Below are 15,211 nucleotides of genomic sequence, written 5' to 3'. Positions count from 1 at the left end.
CAGGGGAGGGACGGGATGGAGTGGAGGGGGCGATGGAGAAGAGGTGGTGAGGCTTCGAGAGAGGAACGGAAGGAGATTATACATTTTGAGTCTTGCACCATATGGCCAGCAAAACGATCGGTGTTACACACTAAACATAGGGCGGTGCCCCAAGGACACGTGAAGAATGAGTATAAGTAGCGATGGACGTTGCCGGTAGGATTTGAACACGGACGAGTATGCTCACCCGACCCAAAACCCTCCGGGAGTGGGACAGGATTATGGGTAACTTTATCCTCCACAAAACTCGGGTGCCATCAAAGCGGCAGAGGCAGCACCTGGGGTTACAAGGCGCTCCTCAGGGGGCGGCTCGGACAGAGCCCGGTCACAGGCGGAGCCATCGGCTCGTGACTTCAGCCAGAAGTTGCAAAGTTCGAGACTCCGCGGGGCCTTACCCCTCGTTGCACTTGAAGTGAACGGTATTCCCAACTGTGCCGCCATCGCCTTCCTTCTGGCCTCCGTGCACGTGCGGCAGCTCTTTGCACGCCCTCGCTGCAAATGCAAAGGACAGATTATTTTCCTTCTAATTTACAGCTCTTCAGCGCGGTGGCAAGCACACGCGATATTCTATTGCACGGCACAATGATTGGTCTCTGAAGTAATATAGTGAAATTGTTCAATGTAAAACAAAAGCTATTGACATACAAGATAAGCAAGGCAACCTACCACGAATGTCTGTTTTTTGGGATAACAGAACAAACCGTAAACACATACTTAAACAGCCACCAGTTGTCAGCGCTGCCATTACAGCAGCGTCCGTAGCTATGTTGTCTCGTGAAGACAGGCAGTGTGTAAGGTAAAGGCAATTCAAAATATTCACAAATGGAACAAAAATTAAGTGAACAAAAAAGAGTAAAATGATACAACAATTAAATGTCAAGATTGCTGCGTGACACGAAAGCAGCAGCAGCAGTAATAATTAATTTGTGATCCTCAATGAGAGGGCAACATCATTTGTCATGTGTGTGTGGGGGGGGGGGGGGGGTTACTCAAGCACCTTTAGAGACAAAGTGCAAGAAGACTGGGGGCCTTCAGCGCGCCACTTACGTTTACACTCCGGATGGTTATCCGACCACCTCCCGTTGGCTTGACAGGTGACGTTGGGCGAACCGACCAACACGTATCTTTGGCAAGAAGTATCCCGTTACTTGTGGCCCATCACAACAGAGCCACACAATCACGCATCTACGTTGCCTGCTTTCAATTGGGAACCTGCAAACAGGTTGAGGCCACACTTGGAGCCTCCGGGGACGGAAGTGCGTGTGAGAGCAGTCGACTGGTACATGGCAAATCGTGCCGCTTGCCTCAAAAGTGGTCCGGGGCACTTGTTAATCCTCAATAATCTCCCGGGCCCATTGGCTGCTCGTGTTTCCAAACAGCCATTCTCGCACCTCCGATTAGCACGGTTGGATATGTACGGTGCGAAAGAAGGTCTATATATATACATTATAAGGGCCGTATTATCCAATAGGCACAGAAGGCCCTGTGCTTATGGCCTACAAAAACTAAAGGGCTACGAAAACTAATTTTGACCACGTTTATTTTTGTTTGTATGATTAAAAAAAACAAGATATCTTATTGAATAAAAATATTTATATAGCAAGGATAGGCACAGTGTACATACAAAGAGGCAGAGTCGTGTCAATATCAATATTTTTTTTTTCATAAGGTGAGAGAAATTAACACCAGAAGGGAACTTTTTTAGATTTTTTCATTGCAAAAAAATGTGCACCAATAACAATTAAAATCTGCTTATCTGCGACACACAGCACACTCCCATCGAATGAGGTCACAGACTTAACAATGAACGGTATCAGCAGTGACGACATCTGTCCAGCGGCTGGACGATGTACCGCGTGAAACAAGCGGAGTGACAGCGACTGGAGTAACATGGGGCAGCAGCAGTAGGAATTGGAGAAAGTTATCACTGAAGGCCTACGAAACAGAAGTGCCTCGGGCCTACAAGAACCTGAATCCAGCCCTGCATTCATACATTTCCACAAAAGGCCGTAGGCTTTACAAAAGCCAGAATCTATCTAAGTGAAACTAACTCAAGCACACAGGGTGTTGCAATCAAAGGGCAATGAGATTTAAAAAAATAAGATGGCGTTGAGTCCCGGATACGATGAGCTAGGTATGCCTGAATCTCCTTTAAGTCGGGCAGGTCACAAGTCAACGTCCGTAAGTGGGGCTACTCTATCGACCCTGATACGTGTGACCCCAGCGAGACACAGGGCTATCCGCCGAAAAGGATCCTTGCCAGGGACACAGACTGGGCCACATCATGAGCCATGGTCTTTCCACTGCTGGCCCATATCACGTGTCAGATACTGGATAAACCGATGACTGTTATGGCAGGACACCTTCAAGGAGATTGAGAATAGAAAATGGCCTCCCATATTCAGGCCCTATAGAAATGTAACTGGTAGAGGAAGCAACATTCAACTCACCCGTCATTGCAGCTGCATTTGGCCACTCGATCTTGAGTGCAAACAGCATTGGCTACGGTCAGAATCCCACAGTTCACGTCTGTAAACACAACAGGAGGCGATGCTTCTTAGCAGGTCCACCTCGTGTGAAAACCACGAGACAGGCATGGGACGGGGGGGGGGGGGGACACACATGTAGGGCTGTCACCATGTCCACTGTGGACCAAACACAGGCATATTTCTCAAAGCCCAAGTCTATCAAAGCTGTCCACATACACTGTGATGATGAAGTTCAACACAGCAATATCGCTACCAGATCTCACTACAAACGGATTCCTGCCATCGACCGAGCACAGATGCCAATTCCCAGACTGCCCGGGTTCAAACCTGACGAGATGGCAACCCTAGGCAGCACATGTCTGTACTTCAAACCACCCTGTCCTTCTCGTTATGGCTGAATGAATAGCAGTGTATACGTATGAAAATATTATAATAGGGGTTTACCCTTTCTAGGTTATTTAATTTAGTGTGTTCTTTCTCCCTCTCTCTTACTTTACTACGCGTCTCTTCGTACTCATTGACATGTAAATGTTTTCCCTACCCCCTCCCTCTCTCTGCCTCCGCCCCCATCTGTCTATTTAAGGCCACCCCACAGAGACGATCACCCCTCTCTGTACCTGGGTTGCTCTCTCTATGTATCTTGGTGATATCTGTCTGCTTATATGTCTGTCTATAGTTTTCTGGTTAGATTTTTCGTTGCTATTTCATTTATACCTGATGATGATTGCTTGTGTTGCAATCAAAACGTCGTATGCTATTATTTAATGTATTATTTTATCTTTATACGTGACTTTACCGAAAGAACCAAAGAATAATTCCTGCAGTCACGAAAGCTCCAAAATTAAGAGAAAATAAAGAGGTGTTAAGATGTCCAAACACCAAATATAAACCTTTTTCCCAGGAATCAAGTCTGCATTAACCACACACGGTAATTGTGGTGAACATGCAAACAAACATGCTCTGATGTTTAAGTGTACGCCAAAATTAGTCCGGATAGATGTGTGTCGAACTAGAACCCATAACTAACAGGGAGGGTTTCGATTTAAAGCTTTCGTGACTGCAGGGATTCATCTTCTTGTTTTTTTTCGGTAAAGTCACGTAGAAGGGAAATAATAAAATAATAAAAATAAAACATAATAAAATAATTCTCACGACGTTTCGGCCACAACGCAAGCAGCGTCATTCAGACGCTGTCTCCCCGACAGACCTGGTCTTCACTTGAGGACGGCTGCTTGCGTTGTGGCCGAAACGTCGTGATAATTATATTTTATTGTTTTATTTTTATTATTTTATTATTTCCCTTCTACGTGACTTTACGGAATGAACCAAGACGATAACAGGGATGGTCTTTGCCTGTAAACATCTGGAAATGTACCAATATGGGTTCGAGCCAACCTGACTCTGCTGATGAGGCACTGAATCTCAAAACCGGTCTGGAGTGTTGCTGAACAAATGCTGCTGAAAATATGCACTGATGCGATGTTTACAAAAAAAATCTTTTTTTATTTTTTATTTGGAGTGACAGATATGAGGCATATCGTTCACTTATTTATTTTGTTACTTATATTCTCCACACAGTGACGCAAATTATGATTTTGTGTTTTCAAGGTGAGCCAGGAAGTGGATTCAGCACGTTCATTTCAAAATAAATATCCAACTGAAATACAAGATAAACAATCTCAAATCTGCCATGCTCTTGGATTTACTTAAATGTACGGCGTATGTTCCTTCGGCTGGGTTGACCTACTATTTAGATTTGACCTGGAGAGTCCGGGAATTGGCATCTGCGTTCACGTGTCAGAAACGGATTTGCTCCCGAGATCTGGTGTTCAACCTTATTGCAGTCTTAAATGCACAATTCTGATCATTCGAGCGAGGCCGACTGAAAAATATTTCCGTGCCTCGGTCTACGTGGGGAAAGGTGGCCACCCTTAACCTTTAGTCAGGTGAGAGCAGAGAAATTCTACCCGCTGGGAAGCAACATCGGTGGTATTGTGATTGCACAGAGGTCTGTAACTTGCATCGCAGGAAGACCAAACTTGCACACAGGGGCTCGTCTTTGTTGCTACTTTAAGTTGCCAAGTTTAACAGTGGAACGAGAGATCCGATTCAGTCCCACCAGCAGCAAGCACGATGATGAAGTCAAACGTTTGTGAACACAGGCAGACCTCGCTCAGCGCGACTCCACAGAACGCCGACTCGTTAGAGCGCTCTTCCGTAGATGCGTTGCTGAAAAGTGCCGAGTAAAGCGAAAAACGCGTTCGCTTGAAAACAATTTCCCCGTAAATAATGTCTCGATAAAGTTTGGCGAGATGCGACGTATCACCACGACGACTACTACGCACGTTGGGATGGTGGGAAACATAACTGGGGGAACGCCACCGCGTTACTGTTTCATCCCGCGCATTGTATCACTACACCGCGCAGCTCAAGAAAGTAGTTCGTCATCGACCGCTCATGAATGGCGTTATAACGGCGCGCGTTCCGCGTTGTGCGAAAAAGCGTTCCCAAAAGGAAGAACCGCGTTACAGCAACAGCGCGTTCTCGTGTGAACACAGCAACGCGTTAAGCGAGGACTTGCAGTCTATACAGTCTTTACAGTCTGTCACCAATCATTGTAAAGATGTCATCAACCACTTTGGGTCATGACTTAAGTTGTGTTTTCTTGTCGAGGGAGAACAGGTCAAGTCGTGACTTGATTTGTGTCGTTTTATGGCTGTCTTACCATATGCCCCGCCCACTTCGTTCTGACACCGAGACGTGCTGTGGCACTGCACGTTCCGTGCTTCTGATTGGTGCTCTCTAACCCCAGGGCACGGCACGTTCCGTGCTTCTCATTGGTGCTCTCTAACCCCAGGGCACGGCACGTTCCGTGCTTCTCATTGGTGCTCTCTAACCCCAGGGCACGGCACGTTCCGTGCTTCTCATTGGTGCTCTCTGACCCCAGGGCACGGCACGTTCCGTGCTTCTCATTGGTGCTCTCTGACCCCAGGGCACGGCACGTTCCGTGCTTCTCATTGGTGCTCTCTGACCCCAGGGTACATATGCCCCGCCCACTTCGTTGTGCCGCACGAGCTCTTACTCTTGTGCCACGCCATTTTTTAAACCTTTATAAACCGTGGCCTTAGGTGACCATCCCCCTCTTTCCTCCTGAAGACGATCGCATTGTGTTGTGATCGACACGTCGTGGTTTTTGTTTGAAATTTTTATCTTAATTTTTTTATTTAAATTTTATTTTTGAATTATTCTTATTTAATTTTTTATTACCGAAAGAATCAAGAATAAGTCTACATTATAGACTTCCAGTACGCTCACCCAGCTTAATAACCAGGCTACAGTCTACATCGTAGACTGCCAGTACACTCACCCAGCTTAATAACCAGGCTACAGTCTACATTATAGACTGCCAGTACACTCACCAAACTTAATAACCAGGCTACAGTCTACATTATAGACTTCCAGTACGCTCACCCAGCTTAATAACCAGGCTACAGTCTATATTATATACTGCCAGTACACTCACCAAACTTAATAACCAGGCTACAGTCTACATTATAGACTGCCAGTACACTCACCCAGCTTAATAACCAGGCTACAGTCTACACCATAGACTGCCAGTACACTCACCCAGCTTAATAACAAGGCTACAGTCTACACTATAGACTGCCAGTACACTCACCCAGCTTAATAACCAGGCTACAGTCTACATCATAGACTGACAGTGCACTCACTCAGCTTAATAACCAGGCTACAGTCTACATTATAGACTGCCAGTACACTCACTACGATTAAGAATCAGGCTACAGTCTACATTAATGTTTTTATTTATTTTTATTTACTTAATTTTTTATCACAATTTTTCTATCTATGTGACTTTACCGAAGAGAACCAAACAAAACGAGTGTGTGGAGTTTTTTCTTGGTCAATTGTACTCCCAGAAGGCTGTGTGCCTGATGGGATGTGTAAACACCGCTTGTCTATGTTTCCACGTGGTGCAACAAACATCGTCTGCTCACTTCTTGGTGGAGGAAGGAGGTGGAGGGAAGAGCAAGATGGTGCAGGGACGAGGAGGATGGTGGATGGTGGTGGGAGGAGGATGGTGGAGGGAGGAGGATGGTGGATGAAGGTGGAGGATGTTGGACAGAGGAGGAGGATGGTGGAGGGAGGAGGAGGAGGATGGTGGAGGGAGGAGGATGGTGGATGAAGGTGGAGGATGTTGGACAGAGGAGGAGGATGGTGGAGGGAGGAGGAGGAGGATGGTGGAGGAAGGAGGAGGATGGTGGACAGAGGAGGATGGTGGAGGATGGTGGAGGAAGGAGGAGGATGGTGGAGGGAGGTGAGGGATGGTGGACAGAGGAGGATGGTGGAGGATGGTGGAGGAAGTTTGGAGGATGGTGGAGAGAGGAGGAGGATGGTGGAGGGAGGTGGAAGATGGTGGAGGGAGTTTGGAGGATGGTGGAGAGAGGAAGAGGATGGTGGAGGGAGGAGGAGGATGGTGGAGGGAGGAGGAGGATGGTGGAGGGAGGAGGAGGATGGTGGAGGGAGGAGGAGGATGGTGGAGGGAGGTGGAAGATGGTGGAGGGAGGTGGAAGATGGTGGAGGGAGGAGGAGGATGGTGGAGGGAGGTGGAGGATGGTGGACAGAGGAGGATGGTGGAGGATGGTGGAGGAAGGAGGAGGATGGTGGAGGGAGGTGAGGGATGGTGGACAGAGGAGGATGGTGGAGGATGGTGGAGGGAGTTTGGAGGATGGTGGAGAGAGGAAGAGGATGGTGGAGGGAGGAGGAGGATGGTGGAGGGAGGTGGAAGATGGTGGAGGGAGGTGGAAGATGGTGGAGGGAGGAGGAGGATGGTGGAGGGAGGTGGAGGATGGTGGAGGATGGTGGGGGAAGGAGGAGGATGGTGGAGGATGGTGGAGGATGGTGGTGGGAGGATGGGGGAGAGAGGTGGAGGATGGTGGAAGGTGGAGGAAGGAGGAGGAGGATGGTGGAGGGAGGAGGAGTTTGCATCGGTCAAAATGTGATCGATACACTGTCCACATACAAATAACAATGAACGTGTAAACATGGCGACGACAAGATATTTGGTATAAAACTCGTACGTGGTTTAACCGAAAAGTAATTATGGATTTTTTTTGTTTCAATTGGCTACAAAAAGCTACAATTTAAAGGTCGCAAATTATTACCATGAACACAACAGATACTGTACATGTCAGTATAAATACGATGCCGCATTTTTACAATTGTAACAACAACAATAACAACAAAAACTCATTTGGCGCCGTTTAGAATAAAAAAAGGTTGCTCTAAGATAAGTTGCTGAATTAAATGTATAATGTATTTTAAAAAATTACCGATAGAATTTCGCCTTTTTCCAAATCCTATGAGCCACTCCAGGTAGCGTACTGCAATAAAACATAAACAGATTAATGCTGCTTCACTTGATGATTCACAAGGGCTGGTTGATGCTTCACGTGGTTTTTTTTATCACGTGAAATTAACCATTAAAATATTAAGTAATTACATAATGACAAATATGAGCTTTTCAGAACCTTAGGACTGTAATATGAGTGAAGTATGTTGACTTTGCCGAGTATTTTTTCTCTAATTCTAATCGTTGTATCGGCGTCAGGGCAAATTATTCACACTCCGACCTCTCACAGCAGTGCAGCCCTTCGTGTCAGAGAACGGCCCGTGGAACCGGACATAACAGAGCTACCTCTGAGACCCCTTGTTGGAGTGATCTCTGTTGCACACATTAGAGGACATCACACTCCCACGCGTGGAGTAAGGGGCCATCCAGTTAGTACGTACGACAAAATCTGTCAAAACTATAGAACTGCCGATATTTAATCCACGCAGAAACGATCAAGGATTCATAATATTAACGTGTTTCAGCAAACACTCCACCGTTTGCTTCAACACGCTTCTGTAGACTTAAGCCGTTGGTGGACATTCCACATTCCTTTGAAGGCCAATCTTGAAATAGTAGGCGAACCACCGGTTGCGTTACATTACGTTTAACCGGCTATTGAAAAAAACATGATAGAGGTTTTGAATATTTTTTTTTCCTATTAAAAAATATAAATTAATTTTAAAAAAAGCACTTTGCCGATTTTCTGCATCTGCCTTCCTTGGCATAGATGTCAGTCTACCAGTGACGACGGCGTTCCGACGCTCTGCTGTGTGCTGGTTAATGGAACGTACTCGGTAATATATCTCACAATCGCTACCAACATACAGTCCAGACATCTTCCGCTCAACGTTCACTGATCATTTGCCGTGTTTGTCTCTCTCCATGTCGCGCATTCAACCGGTACGATCACTAAAGACAAAGGTTTGTTATACTCGTGTAAACTCACGCAAGGATGCATTGAAGTCATCTTGGGAGTCTGATAACAACAACACCAGAAACACACGATTATGTTAGAAAACTGGCGGGTGGAATTGTGGAGTTTGGTGTAAGTGTGGGATGACGTGATGTGAGATTTGAGGAGTCTGGTAGAAGTGTGGGATGACTTGATGTGGGATTTGAGGAGTCTGGTAGAAGTGTGGGGATGACTTAATGTGGGATTTGAGGAGTCTGGTAGAAGTGTGGGATGACTTCATGTGGGATTTGAGGAGTCTAAGGGGATGACTTAATGTGGGATTTGTGGAGTTTGGTAGAAGTGTGGGATGACTTCATGTGGGATTTGTGGAGTTTGGTAGAAGTGTGCGACGACTTGATGTGGGATTTGTGGGGTCTGGTAGAAGTGTGGGACGACTTCATGTGGGATTTGTGGAGTTTGGTAGAAGTGTGGGATGACTTCATGTGGGATTTGTGGAGTTTGGTAGAAGTGTGGGATGACTTCATGTGGGATTTGTGGAGTTTGGTAGAAGTGTGGGATGACTTGATGTGGGATTTGAGGAGTTTGGTAGAAGTGTGGGATGACTTAATGTGGGATTTGTGGAGTTTGGTAGAAGTGTGGGATGACTTCATGTGGGATTTGTGGAGTTTGGTAGAAGTGTGGGATGACTTCATGTGGGATTTGTGGAGTTTGGTAGAAGTGTGGGACGACTTCATGTGGGATTTGTGGAGTTTGGTAGAAGTGTGGGATGACTTCATGTGGGATTTGTGGAGTTTGGTAGAAGTGTGGGATGACTTAATGTGGGATTTGTGGAGTTTGGTAGAAGTGTGGGATGACTTCATGTGGGATTTGTGGAGTTTGGTAGAAGTGTGGGATGACTTGATGTGGATTTGAGGAGTTTGGTAGAAGTGTGGGATGACTTAATGTGGGATTTGTGGAGTTTGGTAGAAGTGTGGGGATGACTTAATGTGGGATTTGTGGAGTCTGGTAGAAGTGTGGGATGACTTCATGTGGGATTTGTGGAGTCTGGTAGAAGTGTGGGATGACTTGATGTGGGATTTGAGGAGTCTGGTAGAAGTGTGGGATGACTTGATGTGGGATTTGTGGAGTCTGGTAGAAGTGTGGGATGACTTAATGTGGGATTTGTGGAGTTTGGTAGAAGTGTGGGATGACTTAATGTGGGATTTGTGGAGTCTGGTAGAAGTGTGGGGATGACTTGATGTGGGATTTGAGGAGTCTGGTAGAAGTGTGGGATGACTTGATGTGGGATTTGAGGAGTCTGGTAGAAGTGTGGGATGACTTGATGTGGGATTTGAGGAGTCTGGTAGAAGTGTGGGATGACTTCATGTGGGATTTGAGGAGTCTGGTAGAAGTGTGGGGATGACTTAATGTGGGATTTGTGGAGTCTGGTAGAAGTGTGGGATGACTTAATGTGGGATTTGTGGAGTTTGGTAGAAGTGTGGGATGACTTGATGTGGGATTGAGGAGTTGGTAAAGGGTGGGATGACTTCATGTGGATTTGATGGAGTCTGGTAGAAGTGTGGGATGACTTCATGTGGGATTTGTGGAGTCTGGTAGAAGTGTGGGATGACTTCATGTGGGATTTGTGGAGTCTGGTAGAAGTGTGGGATGACTTCATGTGGGATTTGTGGAGTCTGGTAGAAGTGTGGGATGACTTCATGTGGGATTTGTGGAGTTTGGTAGAAGTGTGGGATGACTTCATGTGGGATTTGTAGGAGTTCTGGTAGAAGTGTGGGAGGACTTCATGTGGGATTTGAGGAGTCTGGTAGAAGTGTGGGATGACTTCATGTGGGATTTGAGGAGTTTGGTAGAAGTGTGGGATGACTTCATGTGGGATTTGTGGAGTTTGTTTAGAAGTGTGGGATGACTTTATGTGGGATTTGTGGAGTTTGGTAGAAGTGTGGGATGACTTGATGTGGGATTTGTGGAGTTTGGTAGAAGTGTGGGATGACTTAATGTGGGATTTGATGGAGTCTGGTAGAAGTGTGGATGACTTAATGTGGGATTTGTGGAGTCTGGTAGAAGTGTGGGATGACTTAATGTGGGATTTGTGGAGTCTGGTAGAAGTGTGGTGACTTAATGTGGGATTTGTGGAGTTGGTAGAAGTGTGGGATGACTTAATGTGGGATTTGTGGAGTCTGGTAGAAGTGTGGGATGACTTATGTGGGATTTGTGGAGTCTGGTAGAAGTGGGATGACTTCATTGTGGGATTTGTGGAGTCTGGTAGAAGTGTGGGATGACTTAATGTGGGATTTGAGGAGTCTGGTAGAAGTGTGGGATGACTTGATGTGGGATTTGAGGAGTCTGGTAGAAGTGTGGGATGACTTAATGTGGGATTTGTGGAGTTTGGTAGAAGTGTGGGATGACTTAATGTGGGATTTGTGGAGTCTGGTAGAAGTGTGGGATGACTTAATGTGGGATTTGTGGAGTCTGGTAGAAGTGTGGGATGACTTGATGTGGGATTTGTGGAGTCTGGTAGAAGTGTGGGATGACTTGATGTGGGATTTGTGGAGTCTGGTAGAAGTGTGGGATGACTTCATGTGGGATTTGAGGAGTCTGGTAGAAGTGTGGGATGACTTCATGTGGGATTTGTGGAGTCTGGTAGAAGTGTGGGATGACTTCATGTGGGATTTGAGGAGTTTGGTAGAAGTGTGGGATGACTTCATGTGGGATTTGAGGAGTCTGGTAGAAGTGTGGGATGACTTCATGTGGGATTTGTGGAGTCTGGTAGAAGTGTGGGATGACTTCAAGTGGGATTTGTGGAGTCTGGTAGAAGTGTGGGATGACTTCATGTGGGATTTGTGGAGTCTGGTAGAAGTGTGGGATGACTTCATGTAGGATTTGTGGAGTTTGGTAGAAGTGTGGGATGACTTCATGTGGGATTTGTGGATTCTGGTAGAAGTGTGGGATGACTTCATGTGGGATTTGAGGAGTCTGGTAGAAGTGTGGGATGACTTCATGTGGGATTTGAGGAGTTTGGTAGAAGTGTGGGATGACTTACTGTGGGATTTGTGGAGTTGGTTAGAAGTGTGGGATGACTTATGTGGGATTTGTGGAGTTGGTAGAATGTGGGATGACTTATGTGGGATTTGTGGAGTTGGTAGAAGTGTGGGATGACTTATGTGGGATTTGTGGAGTCTGGTAGAAGTGTGGGATGACTTATGTGGGATTTGTGGAGTTTGGTAGAAGTGTGGGATGACTTATGTGGGATTTGTGGAGTCTGGTAGAAGTGTGGGATGACTTAATGTGGGATTTGTGGAGTCTGGTAGAAGTGTGGGATGACTTAGTGGGATTTGTGGAGTTGGTAGAAGTGTGGGATGACTTAATGTGGGATTTGTGGAGTCTGGTAGAAGTGTGGGATGACTTATGTGGGATTTGTGGAGTCTGGTAGAAGTGTGGGATGACTTCATGTGGGATTTGTGGAGTCTGGTAGAAGTGTGGGATGACTTAATGTGGGATTTGTGGAGTCTGGTAGAAGTGTGGGATGACTTGATGTGGGATTTGTGGAGTCTGGTAGAAGTGTGGGATGACTTAATGTGGGATTTGTGGAGTTTGGTAGAAGTGTGGGATGACTTAATGTGGGATTTGTGGAGTCTGGTAGAAGTGTGGGATGACTTAATGTGGGATTTGTGGAGTCTGGTAGAAGTGTGGGATGACTTATGTGGGATTTGGGAGTCTGGTAGAAGTGTGGGATGACTTAATGTGGGATTTGGGAGTCTGGTAGAAGTGTGGGATGACTTATGTGGGATTTGTGGAGTCTGGTAGAAGTGTGGGATGACTTATGTGGGATTTGTGGAGTTGGTAGAAGTGTGGGATGACTTATGTGGGATTTGAGGAGTCTGGTAGAAGTGTGGGATGACTTATGTGGGATTTGTGGAGTCTGGTAGAAGTGTGGGATGACTTATGTGGGATTTGTGGAGTCTGGTAGAAGTGTGGGATGACTTAATGTGGGATTTGTGGAGTCTGGTAGAAGTGTGGGATGACTTATGTGGGATTTGTGGAGTCTGGTAGAAGTGTGGGATGACTTTGTGGGATTTGTGGAGTTGGTAGAAGTGTGGGATGACTTCATGTGGGATTTGTGGAGTCTGGTAGAAGTGTGGGATGACTTATGTGGGATTTGTGGAGTCTGGTAGAAGTGTGGGATGACTTATGTGGGATTTGTGGAGTCTGGTAGAAGTGTGGGATGACTTATGTGGGATTTGTGGAGTCTGGTAGAAGTGTGGGATGACTTATGTGGATTTGTGGAGTCTGGTAGAAGTGTGGGATGACTTAGTGGGATTTGTGGAGTCTGGTAGAAGTGTGGGATGACTTAATGTGGGATTTGTGGAGTTGGGTAGAAGTGTGGGATGACTTAATGTGGGATTTGTGGAGTCTGGTAGAAGTGTGGGATGACTTAATGTGGGATTTGTGGAGTCTGGTAGAAGTGTGGGATGACTTCATGTGGATTTGTGGAGTCTGGTAGAAGTGTGGGATGACTTAATGTGGGATTTGTGGAGTCTGGTAGAAGTGTGGGATGACTTAATGTGGGATTTGTGGAGTCTGGTAGAAGTGTGGGATGACTTATGTGGGATTTGTGGAGTCTGGTAGAAGTGTGGGATGACTTATGTGGGATTTGTGGAGTCTGGTAGAAGTGTGGGATGACTTATGTGGGATTTGTGGAGTCTGGTAGAAGTGTGGGATGACTTAATGTGGGATTTGTGGAGTCTGGTAGAAGTGTGGGATGACTTGATGTGGGATTTGTGGGGTCTGGTAGAAGTGTGGGATGACTTATGTGGGATTTGTGGAGTCTGGTAGAAGTGTGGATGACTTATGTGGGATTTGTGGAGTTGGTAGAAGTGTGGGATGACTTATGTGGGATTTGTGGAGTCTGGTAGAAGTGTGGGATGACTTAATGTGGGATTTGTGGAGTCTGGTAGAAGTGTGGGATGACTTATGTGGGATTTGTGAGTCTGGTAGAAGTGTGGGATGACTTATGGGATTTGAGGAGTTTGGTAGAAGTGTGGGATGACTTATGTGGGATTTGTGGAGTCTGGTAGAAGTGTGGATGACTTAATGTGGGATTTTGGAGTCTGGTAGAAGTGTGGATGACTTCATGTGGATTTGTGCTTTGGTAGAAGTGTGGGATGACTTAATGTGGGATTTGTGGAGTCTGGTAGAAGTGTGGGATGACTTATGTGGGATTTGTGGAGTCTGGTAGAAGTGTGGGATGACTTAGTTTGGGATTTGTGGAGTCTGTAGAAGTGTGGATGACTTAATGTGGGATTTGTGGAGTTGGTAGAAGTGTGGGATGACTTAATGTGGGATTTGTGGAGTCTGGTAGAAGTGTGGGATGACTTAATGTGGGATTTGTGGAGTCTGGTAGAAGTGTGGGATGACTTGATGTGGGATTTGTGGGTCTGGTAGAAGTGTGGGATGACTTAATGTGGGGATTTGTGGAGTCTGGTAGAAGTGTGGGTGACTTGATGTGGGATTTGTGGGTCTGGTAGAAGTGTGGGATGACTTATGTGGGATTTGTGGAGTCTGGTAGAAGTGTGGGATGACTTGATGTGGGATTTGTGGGGTCTGGTAGAAGTGTGGGATGACTTGATGTGGGATTTGTGGAGTCTGGTAGAAGTGTGGGGATGACTTCATGTGGGATTTGTGGAGTCTGGTAGAAGTGTGGGATGACTTAATGCGGGATTTGTGGAGTCTGGTAGAAGTGTGGGATGACTTCATGTGGGATTTGTGGAGTTTGGTAGAAGTGTGGGATGACTTCATGTGGGATTTGTGGAGTTTGGTAGAAGTGTGGGACGACTTCACGTGGGATTTGTGGAGTCTGGTAAAAGTGTGGGATGACTTCATGTGGGATTTGTGGAGTCTGGGTGAAGTGTGGGATGACTTCATGTGGGATTTGAGGAGTCTGGTAGAAGTGTGGGATGACTTCATGTGGGATTTGTGGAGTCTGGTAGAAGCGTGGGGATGACTTAATGTGGGATTTGTGGAGTCTGGTAGGAATGTGGGGATGACTTAATGTGGGATTTGTGGAGTCTGGTAGAAGCGTGGGATGACTTAATGTGGGATTTGTGGAGTTTGGTAGAAGTGTGGGATGACTTCATGTGGGATTTGTGGAGTCTGGTAGAAGTGTGGGATGACTTAATGTGGGATTTGAGGAGTCTGGTAGAAGTGTGGGATGACTTCACGTGGGATTTGTGGAGTCTGGTAGAAGTGTGGATGACTTATGTGGGATTTGAGGAGTCTGGTAGAAGTGTGGGATGACTTAATGTGGGATTTGTGGAGTCTGGTAGAAGTGTGGGATGACTTAATGTGGGATTTGTGGAG

General features: G+C 46.2%; 2 protein-coding genes across 4 annotated transcripts in view; one reads left to right on the top strand and one right to left on the bottom strand.

The window, feature by feature from the left end:
- The window catches only part of LOC133356795 (uncharacterized), a 492,315-nt gene that overhangs the window by 354,681 nt on the left and 122,423 nt on the right, over positions 1–15,211 (top strand). The gene's annotated exons all lie outside the window — the stretch shown is intronic.
- The window catches only part of LOC133356660 (sushi, von Willebrand factor type A, EGF and pentraxin domain-containing protein 1-like), a 75,040-nt gene that overhangs the window by 32,485 nt on the left and 27,344 nt on the right, over positions 1–15,211 (bottom strand). For 2 of the 3 annotated variants that reach the window (XM_061574292.1, XM_061574290.1), the window contains exons 6-10: positions 8,888–8,917; positions 7,880–7,930; positions 2,490–2,568; positions 1,087–1,163; positions 435–531 (exon numbers count right to left, since the gene is read on the bottom strand). In XM_061574292.1, coding sequence (XP_061430276.1) covers positions 435–531; positions 1,087–1,163; positions 2,490–2,568; positions 7,880–7,930; positions 8,888–8,917 — 334 coding nt within the window. The remainder of the gene's footprint in view (positions 1–434; positions 532–1,086; positions 1,164–2,489; positions 2,569–7,879; positions 7,931–8,887; positions 8,918–15,211) is intronic. The other variant, XM_061574291.1, reaches the window with a different exon arrangement.

This window comes from Lethenteron reissneri, chromosome 55 (assembly GCF_015708825.2).
Source record: "Lethenteron reissneri isolate LAM-NWPU_2019-01 chromosome 55, ASM1570882v1, whole genome shotgun sequence".
Taxonomy (NCBI): Eukaryota; Metazoa; Chordata; class Hyperoartia; order Petromyzontiformes; family Petromyzontidae; genus Lethenteron; species Lethenteron reissneri.
Note: the sequence above shows the minus strand (reverse complement) of the source record. Positions and strands in the feature narration are given on the sequence as shown.